Consider the following 15,921-nt stretch of genomic DNA (forward strand, 5'->3'; position numbering starts at 1 on the left):
CTATGACCCTGTACTCTACATCAATACACTGTACGTCACTCTAATCTACTGTGCACCACTGCACTCTATGCCACGGTACTCTACACCACTTTACTCTATGCCATCATATTATGTGCCACATTACGCAACTCCACTCTACCCTGCACCTCTCCACTCTACGCCACTTTACTCTACTGTCAAACAATCTACTTTACGCCACTGCACTCTGAGCAAATGCATTCTATGCCACTGCACTCTACCCTGCACCTATCCACTCTATGCCACTGCACACTACTCTGAAACAATCTATTCTACGCCACTCTGCCCCACTGCACTCTAAACCATTGCACTCTACTTCAATGCACTCTATGCTAATGCACTCTAAACAACTGCACTATATGCCACTGCACTCTGACACTCTATTCTGCAACACTGCACTGGCCGCCACTATACTCTGCACCACTCTACTCTGTACTACCGCGTTCTGCACCAATACACTCTATTCCACTGCACTCTATACCACTCTACTCTGCATAACTCCACTTTACGCCACTGCACCTTACAGCACTATACTCTGCACTGCACAACTCTACACTACTCCACTCTACGCCACTTGAGTCTTTTCTGCACTCTATGCCACTGCACCACTCTATACTACTGCACTCTCTGCCACTCTATTGTATGCCACCCTACTCCACTGCACTCTATGCCACTCTACTCTGCCCAGGCCCCTCTATGCCACTGCACTCTACGCCAATGCACTCTAAACAACTGTACTGTACACCACTGCCCTTTACTCTGCACCGCTGTACTCTATGCCACTGCTCTCTGTGCCACTCTACTCCACTCTACACCACTGTACTGCCCCCCTCCCCAAAAAAAAACCTGCCACATCAATTTGTGCCTGTGATTACCCCTTTATAAGGCAACCTCAACCCCTCTATTAATACTGCTCCCCTAAATATGATTATTTCCCCCCCATCTCAGCCCCCTTGCCCGCTCCCCCTAAATACCTGACCCCCACACAACCCCCCCTTAACACCCTGCCCCTCCGCCTGTGAGGTTAAGAAAAATGTTTGCGTTTCCTACCATAAGTTCCATCCTCTGTAATCACCCCCATTTTCCCATCTTTGTGCCCAAGGTCGCACTTGCTTGATTGGCAGCACATGCCCCGCTGCTCCTCCTCAACACTTTCTCAGTGCCCCAGACTCCTCCTTCATCTAGGACCCTTTCTCCTTGTTCTGAAATCCAGGCACTGCCTTTCCTGAGTGACACCAGCCACCCTTTCTCTCCCTCTTCGTTAGCACTCACCCATCCTTTCTTCTTGGGCTCCTCCTCTCCATACTCTTCTCTGCAAGCCCACTTACCTTGCCATGCTTTCTCCCTCCTTACCTGTCCCTATTCCCACTCTCACCCTGTGCCTCTCCTCACACTCCCCTTGCGCCACCTCCTTACCTCACTCTCCACCTCTGCCCCCTTGTCATCACTCTTCCCATTCTCTACCTCTTCCTTGTCACTCCTCCCACACTCACCCCCCCTTCTCTCTCCGCCTCCTTACCTTACTCTCCACCTCGTCTTCACTTTCTCTACCTCTTCACTCCTCCCCCTCTTGTAGCCCACACTCACCCCCCACCCTTCTCTCTCCGCCTCCTTACCTCACTCTCCACCTGTGGCCCCTTCTCTCAAGTCACTCTTCCCATCCTCTCACTCTGCCAGCACCCAGACTCACTTCATGCATGCACCTCTCTGCACTTCACCATTGACACCCAAGTACGCCATTGCACTTCACACACACAGACAGAGGTACAGACGCTTTACTTACCAATTTGCCAGGCAGACAAAACTTACCTCTGCTTTTCTGCCATCAGTCTCCTGGTGCCAACTCCGGGAATCGAACCCTGGTCGTTTGGGTGGAAGGCAGGAACTTACCCACTGGACCACAGGGGCTTCCACATCTAGAGTCTTACAATTGGTCCGTATATCATGGCAATCCATGAGATGTAGAATGTATTGCAGAGACCATGGCAGCAGAGCCTGAGTGAAGGTGATAGGTTTCCCGGCAGGGTAGGTGTAAAGCAGAGAGGACTAGCTCACGGGTAATGTCGCCTGCCTCTGGTGAAAGTAGCCCTCCGCTGCCAAGAGATCTAATTGTATATAAAGGGGAAAACAGTGCCATACGTTAAAGAAACATTAATTGCGTTTTAAAATGTTTACATTTTGTTTGTGCAATTTACGTCCCAAACATTTTGAAGATTCTATGTTTACTTGAAACTGAGGGATAACCCAGATCACTGGTTTGGCTTTTTCTCAATTGCAAAACCATTTTAAGATATGGGCAAAGCGGGCAATTGCCTCCGACAGCCTTACAAGTGGTACGGCCCCTGCTCACCCTTCAAAAGCACGAACAGAGGACCATTGCACCAAAAGAGTTTGCCAAGGTGGGTGGATGCTGCTTGTTCAACCACTTGACAGTGCCTCTTCTGTTTCTCTCCTGTTTGCAGAGACAACTCCCCAGGTATCCAATACCTTCTGATAGTCTTGGTGGACCCATCTTGTGTGATTTTAGGAATTGTCCTACCTTGTTTTTCTCTTCCTTATTTATCCTGTTGTTAGCAACAACCCTTTGAATCAGTTAACATGTATCTCTCATTTGATCTCGATTTCATCCTCCAATTTTATTATCTTTGATTGGTAGTCTGGGCTCCCAGTTCTGAGATAAATGTAGAGTTCCAGACATACACTCTAGTGCCTTGAGACTACAGATGAGTTGTGGGTACCTCACATCCTGACATTAGGTGTGAGACTGTCACCTACACCATCTGCCCTGCCTCATTAATTTTTTTTAGGTTAATAGTCCATGGGCAGTTGGGGAGAGCCAGATGTTTTTGTTCAATTTATTTAAACTAGCATAAGGTTAATTACCTTAATGTTTCCCAAACTGTTTGCCAGGCATTTTAAAATGTTCAGACACATAATCAAAATGTTGCTGTTATTTTCTCTTCAAGAAAGATTGGGTAGATTTGGGTAGGAATGATGGCCTTGCCACAGTGCTGAAGGGCATTAATTTACTACTGAACAAGGATGTGATGTGACACCTGAATGTGCCATACCAGGTGGCAATCACAAAAAGACCACAGTGAATAAATAGTGCTATGTTAAAAAAGAGTAAATAAATTCACTGAAAACATAGAGAGGCATGACCTCTCTTGGGTGTGTCTGTAAAACTGAGTTTGGTCTTGAATTTTTGTTCTGAATTTTGACCCTTCGTCCTGAATTTTTGTCTTGAATTTTGACCCTTCGTCCTGAAGTTTTTATAGTCCTGTCCAGAATTTGCCTCAATGCCAGCTGGTCACCCTAGTCACCGGCACATTTTTATTTACAAATTAAGCACTGCCTGTTTGTCTTTCTATGTCACTGAAATTAAAGCAGGATTGTAGATTGGGGTGCCTGGCTGTCATGGCTTCATGCCACTTCTGTTTTTTCTTGGCTCATACCGAACAAGCGCAAGAAGCCACATCATCATTCATGCAGTTAAAGATACCGTATTGAATCCTATGGAGTGCCACTGTTGTACTTAGAAATGTATTTCCTTTTATAAGGGAAATATGGGTTGTTTGTTAGAAATGTGCCTATAAATGAGCTGTTTGGCAAAGCAAGCTGATTAAAGCTGTTTGCGAAACAGTATTAATCACAAACAGTGTACATTAGCACTCTTCTCCTTATTTCACTTGATTGAAATCTCATCTAAGTGTGATGTAGTGTGCATTTGCTTTGTGATTTGTGACTGTTGAGGTTGTCTATGTATTTTAGATCGTTAGTTTTATGATGTAGTTTGTAAAGAATGCCATGATTTACAATCGCCTCACGTGTATCAAGATGTGATGATGACTAGGTAATACCGTGCGCCTTCAAAGCAAATAGGTCTGTCTTTCATGAGCGAAAACATGCATAAACCATTTATTTATGCCTTTACTTACATGTATTAGTTCACTTAAGCCATGCCTCTTGGAATTGCCAATGCTATTTGACATCGCACTTCACACTTCATATCGCTCTTGTGTGATTCCTAAGCTTTGTAAATAACAGGAATTGTTGTTACCCATTTTAATGGTAGTCATTTTAAGAGGGTGAAAGGCTTGGTTTGCCTTGCCGTGATTCTAAATCATGATTCTACACGGCTTAGCAGCGAGTATTCAACACACTGATGCTTGAGACTTCCTGCTGATCTGGAACTCAGATTCCAAAATCCTGGATTTCTGAATAGAGCCTGTTGCCAGGAGCGGCTCTTTTGCTATGGCGAAGGAGCGGCGCCCCACTGGCTGTGCCAGACGCAGACAAACAAAACGATAGATCGTTTTATTTTTCTACTTCTGGCACATCCAGCAGTTCGGGGAGGGGCAGGGCGGGGCAACGGGAGATGGGAGGGGGAGGAGGGGAGAGTTCACCTAAGTGTGCATGTGTGTTTGCCCGGCCATCTGAGGCTGGACAAACACAGATGAGCATTTAGGAGCTGTATGCAGCTCAGACCAATCCTGGCACTGCTTTCATGCAGGGTTTTGCATGAAAGCAGCGCCAGGATTGCTGGAGAGCCTGTGCTGGTGTCCCAGCAGTGATTGCTGGGACACCAGACATATAGGAGCACGAGGCGGCAGGAGGCGGCAGCGACAGAGCCAAGATAAGTTAATTTTGTGTTTTTTTAATTTTTACCAATCCACCCCCTGACAGCCCCACTCCCCCTCCCCTTGCGTTATGCGGCGGGCACTGCTGCCTGGTGCATTTTCACAATGAGGACTAGTATGCCCTTCTGCCGACATCCTCTGACAAGGGTTTTGCTCTACTCCCATCACGAATGAAAGTACCCCCTTAAAGAAATGCAGCATCAGTCAGCACAGGTGACCCTGGCCTCAGTCTCTGTCCGAACAGTGAGAAGTCTGTATGGGTGAGTTACAGTCCCACTCTTTCTCTTGTCTCCCAGAACCCCGTGTGGCTCCCAGTGGCCTGAGTGCCAAGGCGCTGTCCGCTTCAGACATGGATGTTACCTGGGAGACAGTGGAGGAGGAGGACATCAATGGAGTGCTGCAAGGCTATGAGGTAAGTGAGTTGAAGTCACTGGAGCTGTGAGACCCAGTTCTAGCATTTGAGCCTGAAGGGCTGCTATCTTTTCAGTATGTATGTTTGCAGTAGGGGTGTGCAAGATTCGTGAAAATTGCTTTTATATAATTACGTGAAATTTTGGGGAAATTACGCAAAATTGTGTGAAATGCATATCCGTCACTTAACACTATATTTTAAAGGGATATGCATTTTGTATACATTTTTGATGAAAAGATACATTTCACACTAAATAAATAGTGCAAAAACACAGTAGCTGTTAACAACAGCAGTTTGCATGCTGATTGTTTATGCTGTTTCTGCGCCCCCTTGCAATATTTTTTACCATGAACAGCATCATAATTACATGATTGGCAGAATGCAAAATTTTGGGAATTTGAATGTGAAAACCTAAAAATTACGCTGGCGTGATTGACAATTCACCCGGGCCTAGTTTGCGGTAAAAAGCTTAAAAATAACTCCATAAGGGCATACCATGGCACGTCTGGGGAGTGAGGGTCAGGGGCTGCTCGATGAGCCAAGTAAAGTGAAGGACAAGCGGAGAAATGATAAAAATGTGGCATAAAGGACAGCAAGTGGGAAATACATCGCATGGAGATATAGAGGTAAACAAGAACAAATTGGAGGATAAAAGAAAGAAAGCTAAATCAATATAAGAAAGATGGGGATGGAAGGTATGACAAAGAGTGAAAGGAAAGGAGGGAGGAGTGAAAAGGGAAAGGAAGGAAACACGGTGAACAATTGGAATGCTATCCCGAGCGATTGCTACTGGTTAGGTTATTTACAACCATTCATCCCATGACCTTCTGTGTATTTGATTGCCAGTAGTATTTCTGGAAACTTAAGACTGGCACAACTTCCCAGGCCTACTACTGCCAATATTTGTGAATTCCAAAAAGTGGTACATTAGCACTCATTCAAGGAGCAGTTTATGGGAGCAGATTCACAACATTTTTGGTGAGCAGTCAGTCACTTGATAAACCGTTAGTCACTTATCCAGACGGAGCGTGCTGGCAGAAATCCAGAATTTTCAAGTGACTGACGGTTTACCAAAAAAGTAGTAAATCTGCACCCACTGAAGTATTTCTTGAATGGGTGCAAACTGAATACGTTTTGGAATTCACAAACAATGATAGTAGTAGGCTTGGAAAGATGTGCCAGCCTCAGGTTGTCAGCCATACTACTGTCAATCAAGTATCCAAAAGGTGATGGGATGAATTCTTGCAAATAGTCTCACCAGTGGCAATGGGTCAAAGTAGCATTCCAACCCATTGTTTATCTCCCAATGGGTTGCTCTAAACAGAGGCCTGCCTGTTGCCAATCAGTACTGATCCTGTTACTCATGGAAACTGTCCACCTTGAAGCTTAGTCGTCTCTCCCCTCCACCCTGCAGCCCACTCCTTTTTATTTGGCAAATTCAGATTCACACCCCTCAATACTCACTCACTGAGTTACACCCCTGCATCAGTTCCTATGGGACAGTGAGTTACCGAATGCACATCTGGCCGTACCCATATTTCTCTGCGTGTCGCCTGGGGAGAGTATTGGAGATCAAAATGAAAATATGACAGATGAAGTGCTTGAATTAATCATAAGCGGTAGCAATTCTATGAGGTGGCATTCTAGTCCATAGTGTATATGCTCACTGTGCCCTGGCTGAAAGCGACCAGCCATATGCAAATAAGTCTTAGTCCTGACGGACCTGCCATGCCACGTGCTTTCTGAACAGGAAGGCAAGCAGCCCCAGGCTGTTTTCCCTGGACAGGAACACAAGCAGTTCCTGGAGCGTTTTGCTGTCATTCAGGCTGAAAGTGTTAAAGTGCTACCTAGTGTAAGCTAGTATTTCCACGATTAATTAACGTTTTTCTCTTGCCCATCGAAGCCAGGAAAATGAGGTGAAATTAATGGATCCCCAAACTTTTAACTACTAGTGAACACCTGTGCCTGTAGATGTAAATTAAACTGTAGAGATCGCAGAAATGACACTTCCCACTTTAGGATATTTGGGGAAAATTGATCTATGCATGGGAGAGATTTCTGTGTCCAACTAAATAACTGACCCCGTGAATTCAGAGGTGGACAGCTCCTTAGGACAAGCAGTATCCCTCGCAAGTATAGATGACATGTCAAAAGAGGAGACCTGGGATTGGGGGGTTGAAAGTTAGCAAAAAGCTCTGGAGCTTTTAGGTATGTGTGTGGGGAGGGCATCTTGAAGGCATGAGTAGGAGAAAATAGTGGCTAGTCTACCGGCAAGTGGACAGCACATTAGAGACGCTACTTCAGAAAAACTGTGGAAGGTGGTAGCAGTGTTATTTTGTAAATTGCAAGCATTTCACTAGTAAATGTAGTGCACGTAGCTGTAGCACTAGGCATTGCATTATGCCACGCAGCCTACAAATGTCTTGGTCTCTTGCGAGTGGGGAAGTGACCCACCACCTAGGCTTTCCATTAAGCAGCAACATGGAAGTCACACAGTTCCTTTGCGCCAAGAGATGGCAGAGAGCAAATCATTGGCTCGCTCCTTTCTGTTCAGAGCAGCTGCTCAGACTCTCTGTAGCTGCTCAAACAAGGTAGATCAGAGCAGACCAGCTTTGAATCCTGGTTTATCATGCATGCGAGGCTGGCAGGCGTCCAGCTCCCTAGGATCCCTCACCACCCCTAAGTCTGTGGGGCAATGAAGTCGGGCCTTCCTGAGTATCAATAGTTGTTTCTTCATTAATACCTCAAGTCAGTAAAAATACACACACAATTTTTCTGAGGTGGAAATTCCTACAGATTTCGTGATAATTTCTGTGTTTGTCTTTATCAAGAACCGAACCACATTTGTGCATTTAATAAAACATCATCCGTTAGCGTTTATTTTTGCATTGAAATATATGGTGCATCACCTGTGACCTCACAAAAAAGCTACTACCAGAGAATATTAGCCAATATACATTTTAGGTCTCAACAGACAGCCTTTATAGACCATGGCTGTTGCATTCACTGACGTGACGTTTAAGGCAAATGTTATTCTTAGAATTACTGGAAAGGGAAGTCTCTTTTCTTGGAGGCCCTGCATTTGGTACCAAAGGGGACCTTATGGCGGGAACATTTGTTTCAGTTCTGAATCATGTGGATAGTAAAACAAGCATTTTCTTTAACATTCTGACACTTCTTTATGCTTTTTAAATTCTGTCCAGCATTCTCTGAATTAAAAGTATCAAACAAAATAAGCCAGGCCATTTATAATAACTGGAAATATCGAATTCAAAGTACAGTTTTGAGATACCTTATTTTGTTTTTTTTTAACACTTTTTTTTCAACATCCTTTTCCAAACAACCATTGGCTAATGTAGCATGACACATTAGAAAGGCAAGACCTATCAATTACCTTTGCCAATACTTGGTATTATTGTAAGTTGTGGTACCCTACAGAAGTCGGAGTGAGAGGTTACGTCCTTGCGACATATTTGAAAACAGCTCAGTGTGTTGGGCAATGCAGTTGTCTAGTTTCCAGAAGAAGTAAATGAACTACAGTCCTCTTGTTTGCTCAGATCCGGTACTGGAAGGACGGGGACAAGGAGGCCGCAGCAGACAGAGTCAGGACGGCCGGGCTGGAGACCTCTGCTCGCGTCACCGGCCTGAGGCCTGACACCACATACTATGTGACAGTCCGAGCTTACAACCGCGCAGGAACTGGGCCGCCCAGCCCCTCCGCCAACCTCACCACTACCAAAGCACGTAAGCACACCTCACGGGGTCAAACCGGGGGGGGTGGGGGGAGAGGAAGGGGAGGGGTTGACATATTTTCACTTATGACTCTGAGGACCATATTTATACTTTTTGACGCACAACTGCGCTAACGCAGTTGTGTGTCAAAAATGTTACCGCCGGCTAATGCCATTCCAATGCACCATGCGGGCACCTTATTTAAGGAATGATGTTATCCGGCGCTGCGGACTGGTGTGAGTAAAAAAAAATGACGCACACCAGGCAGCGCTGTCGTCGGTGACAATGGGGGTTGTGCGTCAAAGAATGGTGCACGTCAGGTCTGAGGCAAAAATCAGGCCTCAAACCGGACTTGTGCCATTTTATTTGACGCACAACCCCAATTGACATGACTCCTGTCTTAGCAAAGACAGCAGTCATGCCCCGTTCCCCAATGGCCATGCCCAGGGGACTCCGGCCCCCAGGGCATGGTCATTAGGCATAGTGGCATGTAGGGGGGCCCAAATTAGGCCCCCCCATGCCACTTAAAAAAAACTTTCACAAATACTTACCTGAACTTACCTTTACCTACCTGGGATGGGTCCCCCATCCATGGGTGTCCTCCAGGGGTGGGCGAGGGTGGCAGGGGGTGTCCCTGGGAGCAGGGGAGGGCGCCTCTGGACTCTTTCCGAGCCCACAGATCCCTTAACGCCTGCCCTGACTCAGGCGTTAAAAAACAGCGCACATCAGGCTGTGCGCCATTTTTTAAGGCCCACCCCCTCCTGTGCGTCAAAATGACACTGGGGTATAAATAAGGCGCACAGGCCTTAAAGTCATTTTTTGGGAGGGAATGCCTACCTTGCATATCATTAACGCAAGGCAGTTTCCTGCTTCCGAAAAATTACGCACACAGTGAAATTCTGACGTCCGCGGGGTCGGGCGTCAAAGTTTAAATATGGGGCAAGGTTTGCACTGAATGTGCGTCAGAATATTTGACGCACATTCGGCGCAAACAGAGTATAAATATGCCCCTTAGTGCGTTTTAAATGCTCCACCTATAAGTCAATACAATGGGCCCAAGGAGGAAGAGAACACTCCAGGTATATTACAGTGGGCCCCACAGGCCTTCTCCTCTGGTAGCTAAAGGGTAAACAACCTGGTGACGCAGGCACTCTCTTCAGAGGCCTTAGGGAGGGGAACATAGCAGGTCTAAGATATTAATGTTAAATGAGAAGTGAGCAAAAACTGTGTGTGGCCAGGCAGAGTGAAAAGTGCAACGTTTTGGGGGGAAAGGCCAAGACAGGGAAAGACAGGGAGAGAAAGGGCGAGAGATGGCGGTAACTAGGAGGGGAAAGAGAGTTAAAATGGAATAGAGGGACACTAAGAGGGAGAGAGAAGTAAAGAGAAAGCAAGAAACATAGGGCAGAGAAGAAAAGACAGAGGGAAGGAGGCGAGTGTGAAAGAGAGAGCTAGAGAACGGGGCTTGTGGTTTAACCTGGAACATTCATGAGGCTAGACAGAGAAGGAAGGGCACATGCGACGCCTGGGCGGGAAACGCCATGAGGCTTGAAAAAAGAATGTGCGAAGCTTGGGAGAGAACGCTCACCAAGCCTGAGAGAAGGAATAGTGTGCGTTTAGGGACGGAATGGAACGAGGTTAGATGGGGTGGGGGTAGGGTTTGACTAACTGACCTGTGATACTTCGAGGGTGGAGAGTGAAGAGGAGAACGAGGGCGACGCGCAAGTTATGGGAGGAAAACACCTCACCTCCTTCCACGTTTCATCTTCCTGTTGTTCTAGCACCGAGTCGCCCCCCCGGAAACGTCACTTGGAAACTCTCTGGCTCCATTATCACCCTCGAGTGGGACCCGGTGATAGCGATGGAAAACGAATCATCTGTCACTGGGTACAAGGTAAGGCCACCTTCTGAAGAGGTAATAAACATCAGTTTGATAGTAAAGGGAGTGGTAGGAATTTTGGGATATGCACCGCAGAATGTCACTTACAGGAAGTGTCATGAAGGGTGCAGCACAGACAACTACACAATGTCACCGTACTTTATAAACATCACTGGGCCAAGCATTTCGGCAGTTCATCATTAGATATCACAAATGAGAAATTCAGGGTGTTTATTTGTAATTTTTTTAATATTTATCATTAAAGCTTCATAACACCTGCGTATTTTAAGATCTTGATTTTAGCATTCTTCAATGACTGTTCTGTTTCATCACATTCTTCATATAAGGTACTAGTGATTGCTTGGTACTCTCAGGTATGGGCGCTTACTTGTGAGTTTCACTCGCAGAATTTTAAGGGCTACTGCATTAGCTTTTTGACAAAGACAACCGAAGCACTGGGCTGGCCTCGGTACAGTGCCCATGTCATACGAAGGTTATATGCATTCTTTTCAGACAGGTAGGGCAAGTTCTATTGATATTGTTGGTTTGCACTCAGGGTTGGTGCCTGTGACAAATTTGCAAGACCAAGAAGACCACTTGGATATGGAATGAATGTGGGATCTCCATACTTTACCAGAAACTCCACAGTGTCTCTAAAATCATAGGTAAACCCACAATGCAGGTGTAGCTGACGTTTACTGCCCCGGCTCCTTATAACAGTTCTATGCTGTAGTTGCACAGAAAACAAATATTGAGAGAGCTGATGGGCCTGGCCTTTACAAGTTTGTGATTTTTAAATGTATTTTTTTCAAGCATATGAAATAGGCAGTAAAGGTGTAAGTGTAATAAATGGTAAACAAATAAAAAAGAATAAATGTCTACAAGTGGTGTACATGTGCTTACATAAAACATAAATAAAAAATAACCAATCACAAGAATGATTCATCACAAAATGAAGTAAATGAAAACAAACATGAAAACACAGATAGGCCTATCAACCCTGGCACTGAAATGGACTGATTCCGAGGTTGATGTGCACACGTGCAATCACGTAATGCCATTACTCATAGTAAAAATAGCTGATAGCTGAAGTGGGCTGGCCCACTGCCCCATGCTGTAGACTGTGGTGAGCTGAACATTTTGATACTGCACTGTTAAAATTATTTAACCTGTAGTTTGCTTGAAATATGTGGGAGCACTGTTATGTGAAAGACAACATCATTTGAGCTTGAAAATACCTTTTAAGAGTGGAATAAATTGCATCATTAGATTGCTGTTGACCGGATAGCCTGCGATTGTTAGTCAGCAACACCCCTGGCTTTCTGTCTGCCAAATGGCAGTGTAATGTTGCACTTTTGTTCCATTTTCTCAGTTGCCCAACATGCCCAGGGTTGGAGATATGGGGAATCAGTATGTACTTTAGTATAGTCTTGATATTTGCTGTTTACACTGCTGAAGATGTCAAATATGTGCATGATACTGACATGTCATCAGGCAGTAGGATCTCTATAAGCACATAATAAATAAAAACAAAGGGGGCCTATTTACAAGAAAGTGACACATCATAGATGATGCACCACTTTTCTTGCCCTCTCCCACCAGCACCTAACAACACCATGGTAGCGCCGTATTTATGATACGTTGCACTGTGGTAGTTGTTAGGCCAATAGCATCCAAAAATTTTAACGCTACTGTGGTGCTTTGCTGCACTAGCGTAAAAAATGTTTAAGTATAAGCACCACACTAACCCCATCAACACTGACCTGGCTAGCAGATGCAGCCAGATCTGCTCAGCAGACTCGCAAGGGAGAGAAGAGGCAGCACAGCCAACTTGCAGCCAATTCTCCGGCTACACCTTATTTTCTCGACCTTCTTTTTGGACAGAGCAAACCCAGCGCTCCAGGCCTTTTCAAGTCTTTCCCAGATTCACCACACCCCACAAGCTGACGATGACACCAGGGCGAGCGGCTCAGGGAGCTGGGTGGCCGCATCAGAGAGTCGCAGGAAAGATGCCGGTATTACCAAATGAGAAAAGGGTGTATTGCTGTCCCTTGTGTAAGGGCACTCTGACGTTGAGTATTAGTGAATAAACTAATATTCAAATGAACTTCAACATACTGGATAGGGGTCTGCCCGAATGCTCTCTTGCCTACTAGGGAAAATAACTTTGATTTGTTTGTGAAATCGCTGGGCCGAGGAATGTATTAGAGTATAAAAGTACCATCTCACATTCTAATTGATTTTTAATACCAGAGCAAAGACTCTCACAATTCCTTTCAGGAAAGGCCCATGATACACATAGTATTTCTCAAAATCGAGAACAGATGGAACCCCCCACTCACCAAAGGAATTGAGAAGGCATTATACTCCATGTTTTTGCATCCATCATCTACACAACAGGTGGAAACTAAAAGGAAGCAAAGTAAGGGCAAATAGCAATTAAAGCTGAGGAAAAAGACAAGGAAAGTAGCTTACAGTCCATCGCAAGAGGTCCCTCTTCCTCAGCCAAGACACTGAGCCCGGATGGTAACACAAGAGAAGAAATCAGAACTGAAATCGGAACGCAATTACCCCTTCAAGAGAACCAAGGAAATCAAGGGAATTGCCAAATCCATCCCATTCATAGTCCTTTTTCTGCATTACAAGAGTTGTTAGACCGAGTTGCAGGAATTGATTCATCACAGAATCCCCTCCATAGTGTGACGGGTCAGAGCCAAATGACTGAACCACTCTATTCAATCTACACCAAAGTAAAATCTATAAAAAAAAAAAACAAGATGCAATGGCTTTGTCATTACAAATGCAGAACAGTGTAATCAATAAGGCATTGGATAGGTTCTCGGCTCAAACTGAAGAGTTGCAGCAAAGAATGTCTCATTGCAAGGATATACAAGTGACAAAGAAAAAACAAAATTCCTCAATGGTGAAAGACATCATAACTTTGAAACAGCAGCTAGAATATCAGGAGAACAGATTGAGAAGACACAATCTCAGGTTTGCTGTAATTCCAGAGGCAAAATAACAGAACTCATCAGCCCCCAACCTGATTGAAAGTCTTCATAGGACATACATTTTGCCTAGATTCAAGGAGGACTTGACCATCACTAGAGCACATCGCGTCCCGGTACCTTGAAGGACAAATAATCACCATCCGAGAACAATACTACTGAACTCTGCAGACTTTTGAATCAAGAAAAGAATTTTAAATAAGACGATTAAGCAGAAGGAATTCAAATCAGTAAATGACATTAATTTTCATATGTTCTTCAATGTGACTTTCAAGACTTCTAGACAGAAAGGAATTTAAATGAAATGATACCTCATTTTAGAGCTGAAGTTGTGCAAGTAATGCTTTTCCATCCAGCCTAGGTAAAGGCACTCATAGACGGATCCTTTAAGATTTTGGACGGTGTTCAGATTTGCAAAATTGTATAAAAGAGCTCTAAAAGAAAGACAGGAGGTAGTACGTGACAAAATAGGAGTTTCATTATTTTCAAATACATTTGGTTAGAGAGGGAGGAAAGTACCAGAGGGTTTCTTTTTTTACCCAGACGCCTACACAAGATGGCCTACATATACACATTTAGGTAATGATGGGGAGTGGCCTCCGTACTCCCCAAGCTCTGCTGCTGCCAGAGATCGCACCATTGGTGGTGTGATTAGGATGGGTCCTCATTGGGGAGGAGGAGTGATGAAGGGTGGTGGCTGGTGGGGGTGGGGGGGCTGGAAGAGATTAGGGGAGGCTGACTGCCAGAGTGATCAGCAGTCTGGGGTAGAAAAGACGGTTATCTGACGAGTCAGTTCAACCTTATTTAAGCAGAGGCAGCTGAATAGAAAGGCATATATAGCTTGAAAGACAACACAGAGTAGGGGTAGAGACATCCATATTTCTAAAATGACTCCCATGAGTTTGTCTAAATTAAGTGTTTCTCTGTCAAAGTTAATAGTCTAAATAATTCAAAGAAGCAGAAGGCAATTTTGGGGTGGCTTGATGAACAAAAACCTTCTGTTGTGTTTCTTCAGAAGATCCATATAAGCAAGGGCAAAGGCAAGTTGTTACAAAGGGCCCCGTTTCACTAGTGCAACTCTCTTGGACCTCTATGGCTCATAACAGGCTTGCAGCAAAGGCCAGGTTGACAGGTAACATACTTAAACACTCTTGGATGAAGGTGGGAATGGGCTATAGAGAAAATTCTAATAGAACAGGTATCCATTACGCATGCCTCACTTTGTAGGTCAGTCCAGGATGTCCTATATCCTTTTGAACAATTTTTACTTCAACTAACCCAATTTTCCCAAACAGTTATAATTGGAGGCAATTTTAAGTTCATCCAACCTTTAGCAATGGACTTAAGCCATCCAAAAAGTGTTCAACAAAAACCGAAAGTACCAAAGGCCATCAATAGAGTATAAAAAGAGCTAGGCTTAGAAGACCCCTGGTGTATGCTAAATCATAAGCAAAAACAATATACTTTCATTTCTGTGGTCATCCAAACTGCCTCCAGGATTGCATTTGTTTCTTATACTGAATTCTCTTAACCAAGTTTGGTTGCATATGACTAATATATTCTCAGATTATACAGCTGTTCAGTTAGAAATTCCCCTTAAATCAGTAGTCATTATATCGTATACATAGTCATTTGATAAAGCACTACAATAAAGGGGAATATTCCTGGAAGAAATGGGAAACACAACTAGGTTAATTTTTGAAGAAATAACCACACCTCCCCCTTGGAAAATAAAATAGCAATGAGAGGTGAAGATATATCTTTTCAAAATACACTTAAAAACATTGAGAGTAATCAGTCCTCCAGCTAGCCGGGGCTAGACTTCATTGACCAAATGACAGACAGAGTTATCTAGACGGAGAGATAGTTAAGAAGGGGCTTGCGAATCTTTTGTTAGAAAAATAGGTTATTAGTGCCCAAACCTACAGTCAACTCCATGAGCGGGGAGAATGCAGTGCTGTAGGAAGCTGGCTCTTATATACTATATAAAAATGAGGTATAGTGTGCACAGAGTCCAGGGGTTCCCCAGTGGCTTAACAGAGGCTAAAGTAGATAATACTAATGCTCTCTTTTGTGGTAGTGTGGTCGAGCAATTAGGCTTATCAGAGTGTAGTGCAACGCATTTGTTGTACACACACAAACAATAGAAGAAGCATACACTCAATGACTTAACTCCAGACTAATGGTTTTTATATAGCAAAAATAACTTTTCTTAATTTATTTTTAGAACCACTA

The 15,921-nt window shown here is 44.4% G+C and overlaps 1 protein-coding gene across 2 annotated transcripts in view; it reads left to right on the forward strand.

The window, feature by feature from the left end:
- CNTN2 (contactin 2) overlaps positions 1-15,921 on the forward strand; it is a 184,647-nt gene that overhangs the window by 155,255 nt on the left and 13,471 nt on the right. For both annotated transcript variants that reach the window (XM_069238524.1, XM_069238523.1), the window contains exons 19-21: positions 4,955-5,070; positions 8,628-8,814; positions 10,581-10,693. In XM_069238524.1, the coding sequence (XP_069094625.1) occupies positions 4,955-5,070; positions 8,628-8,814; positions 10,581-10,693 (416 nt within the window). The remainder of the gene's footprint in view (positions 1-4,954; positions 5,071-8,627; positions 8,815-10,580; positions 10,694-15,921) is intronic.

Source organism: Pleurodeles waltl, chromosome 6, assembly GCF_031143425.1.
Source record: "Pleurodeles waltl isolate 20211129_DDA chromosome 6, aPleWal1.hap1.20221129, whole genome shotgun sequence".
NCBI lineage: Eukaryota > Metazoa > Chordata > Amphibia > Caudata > Salamandridae > Pleurodeles > Pleurodeles waltl.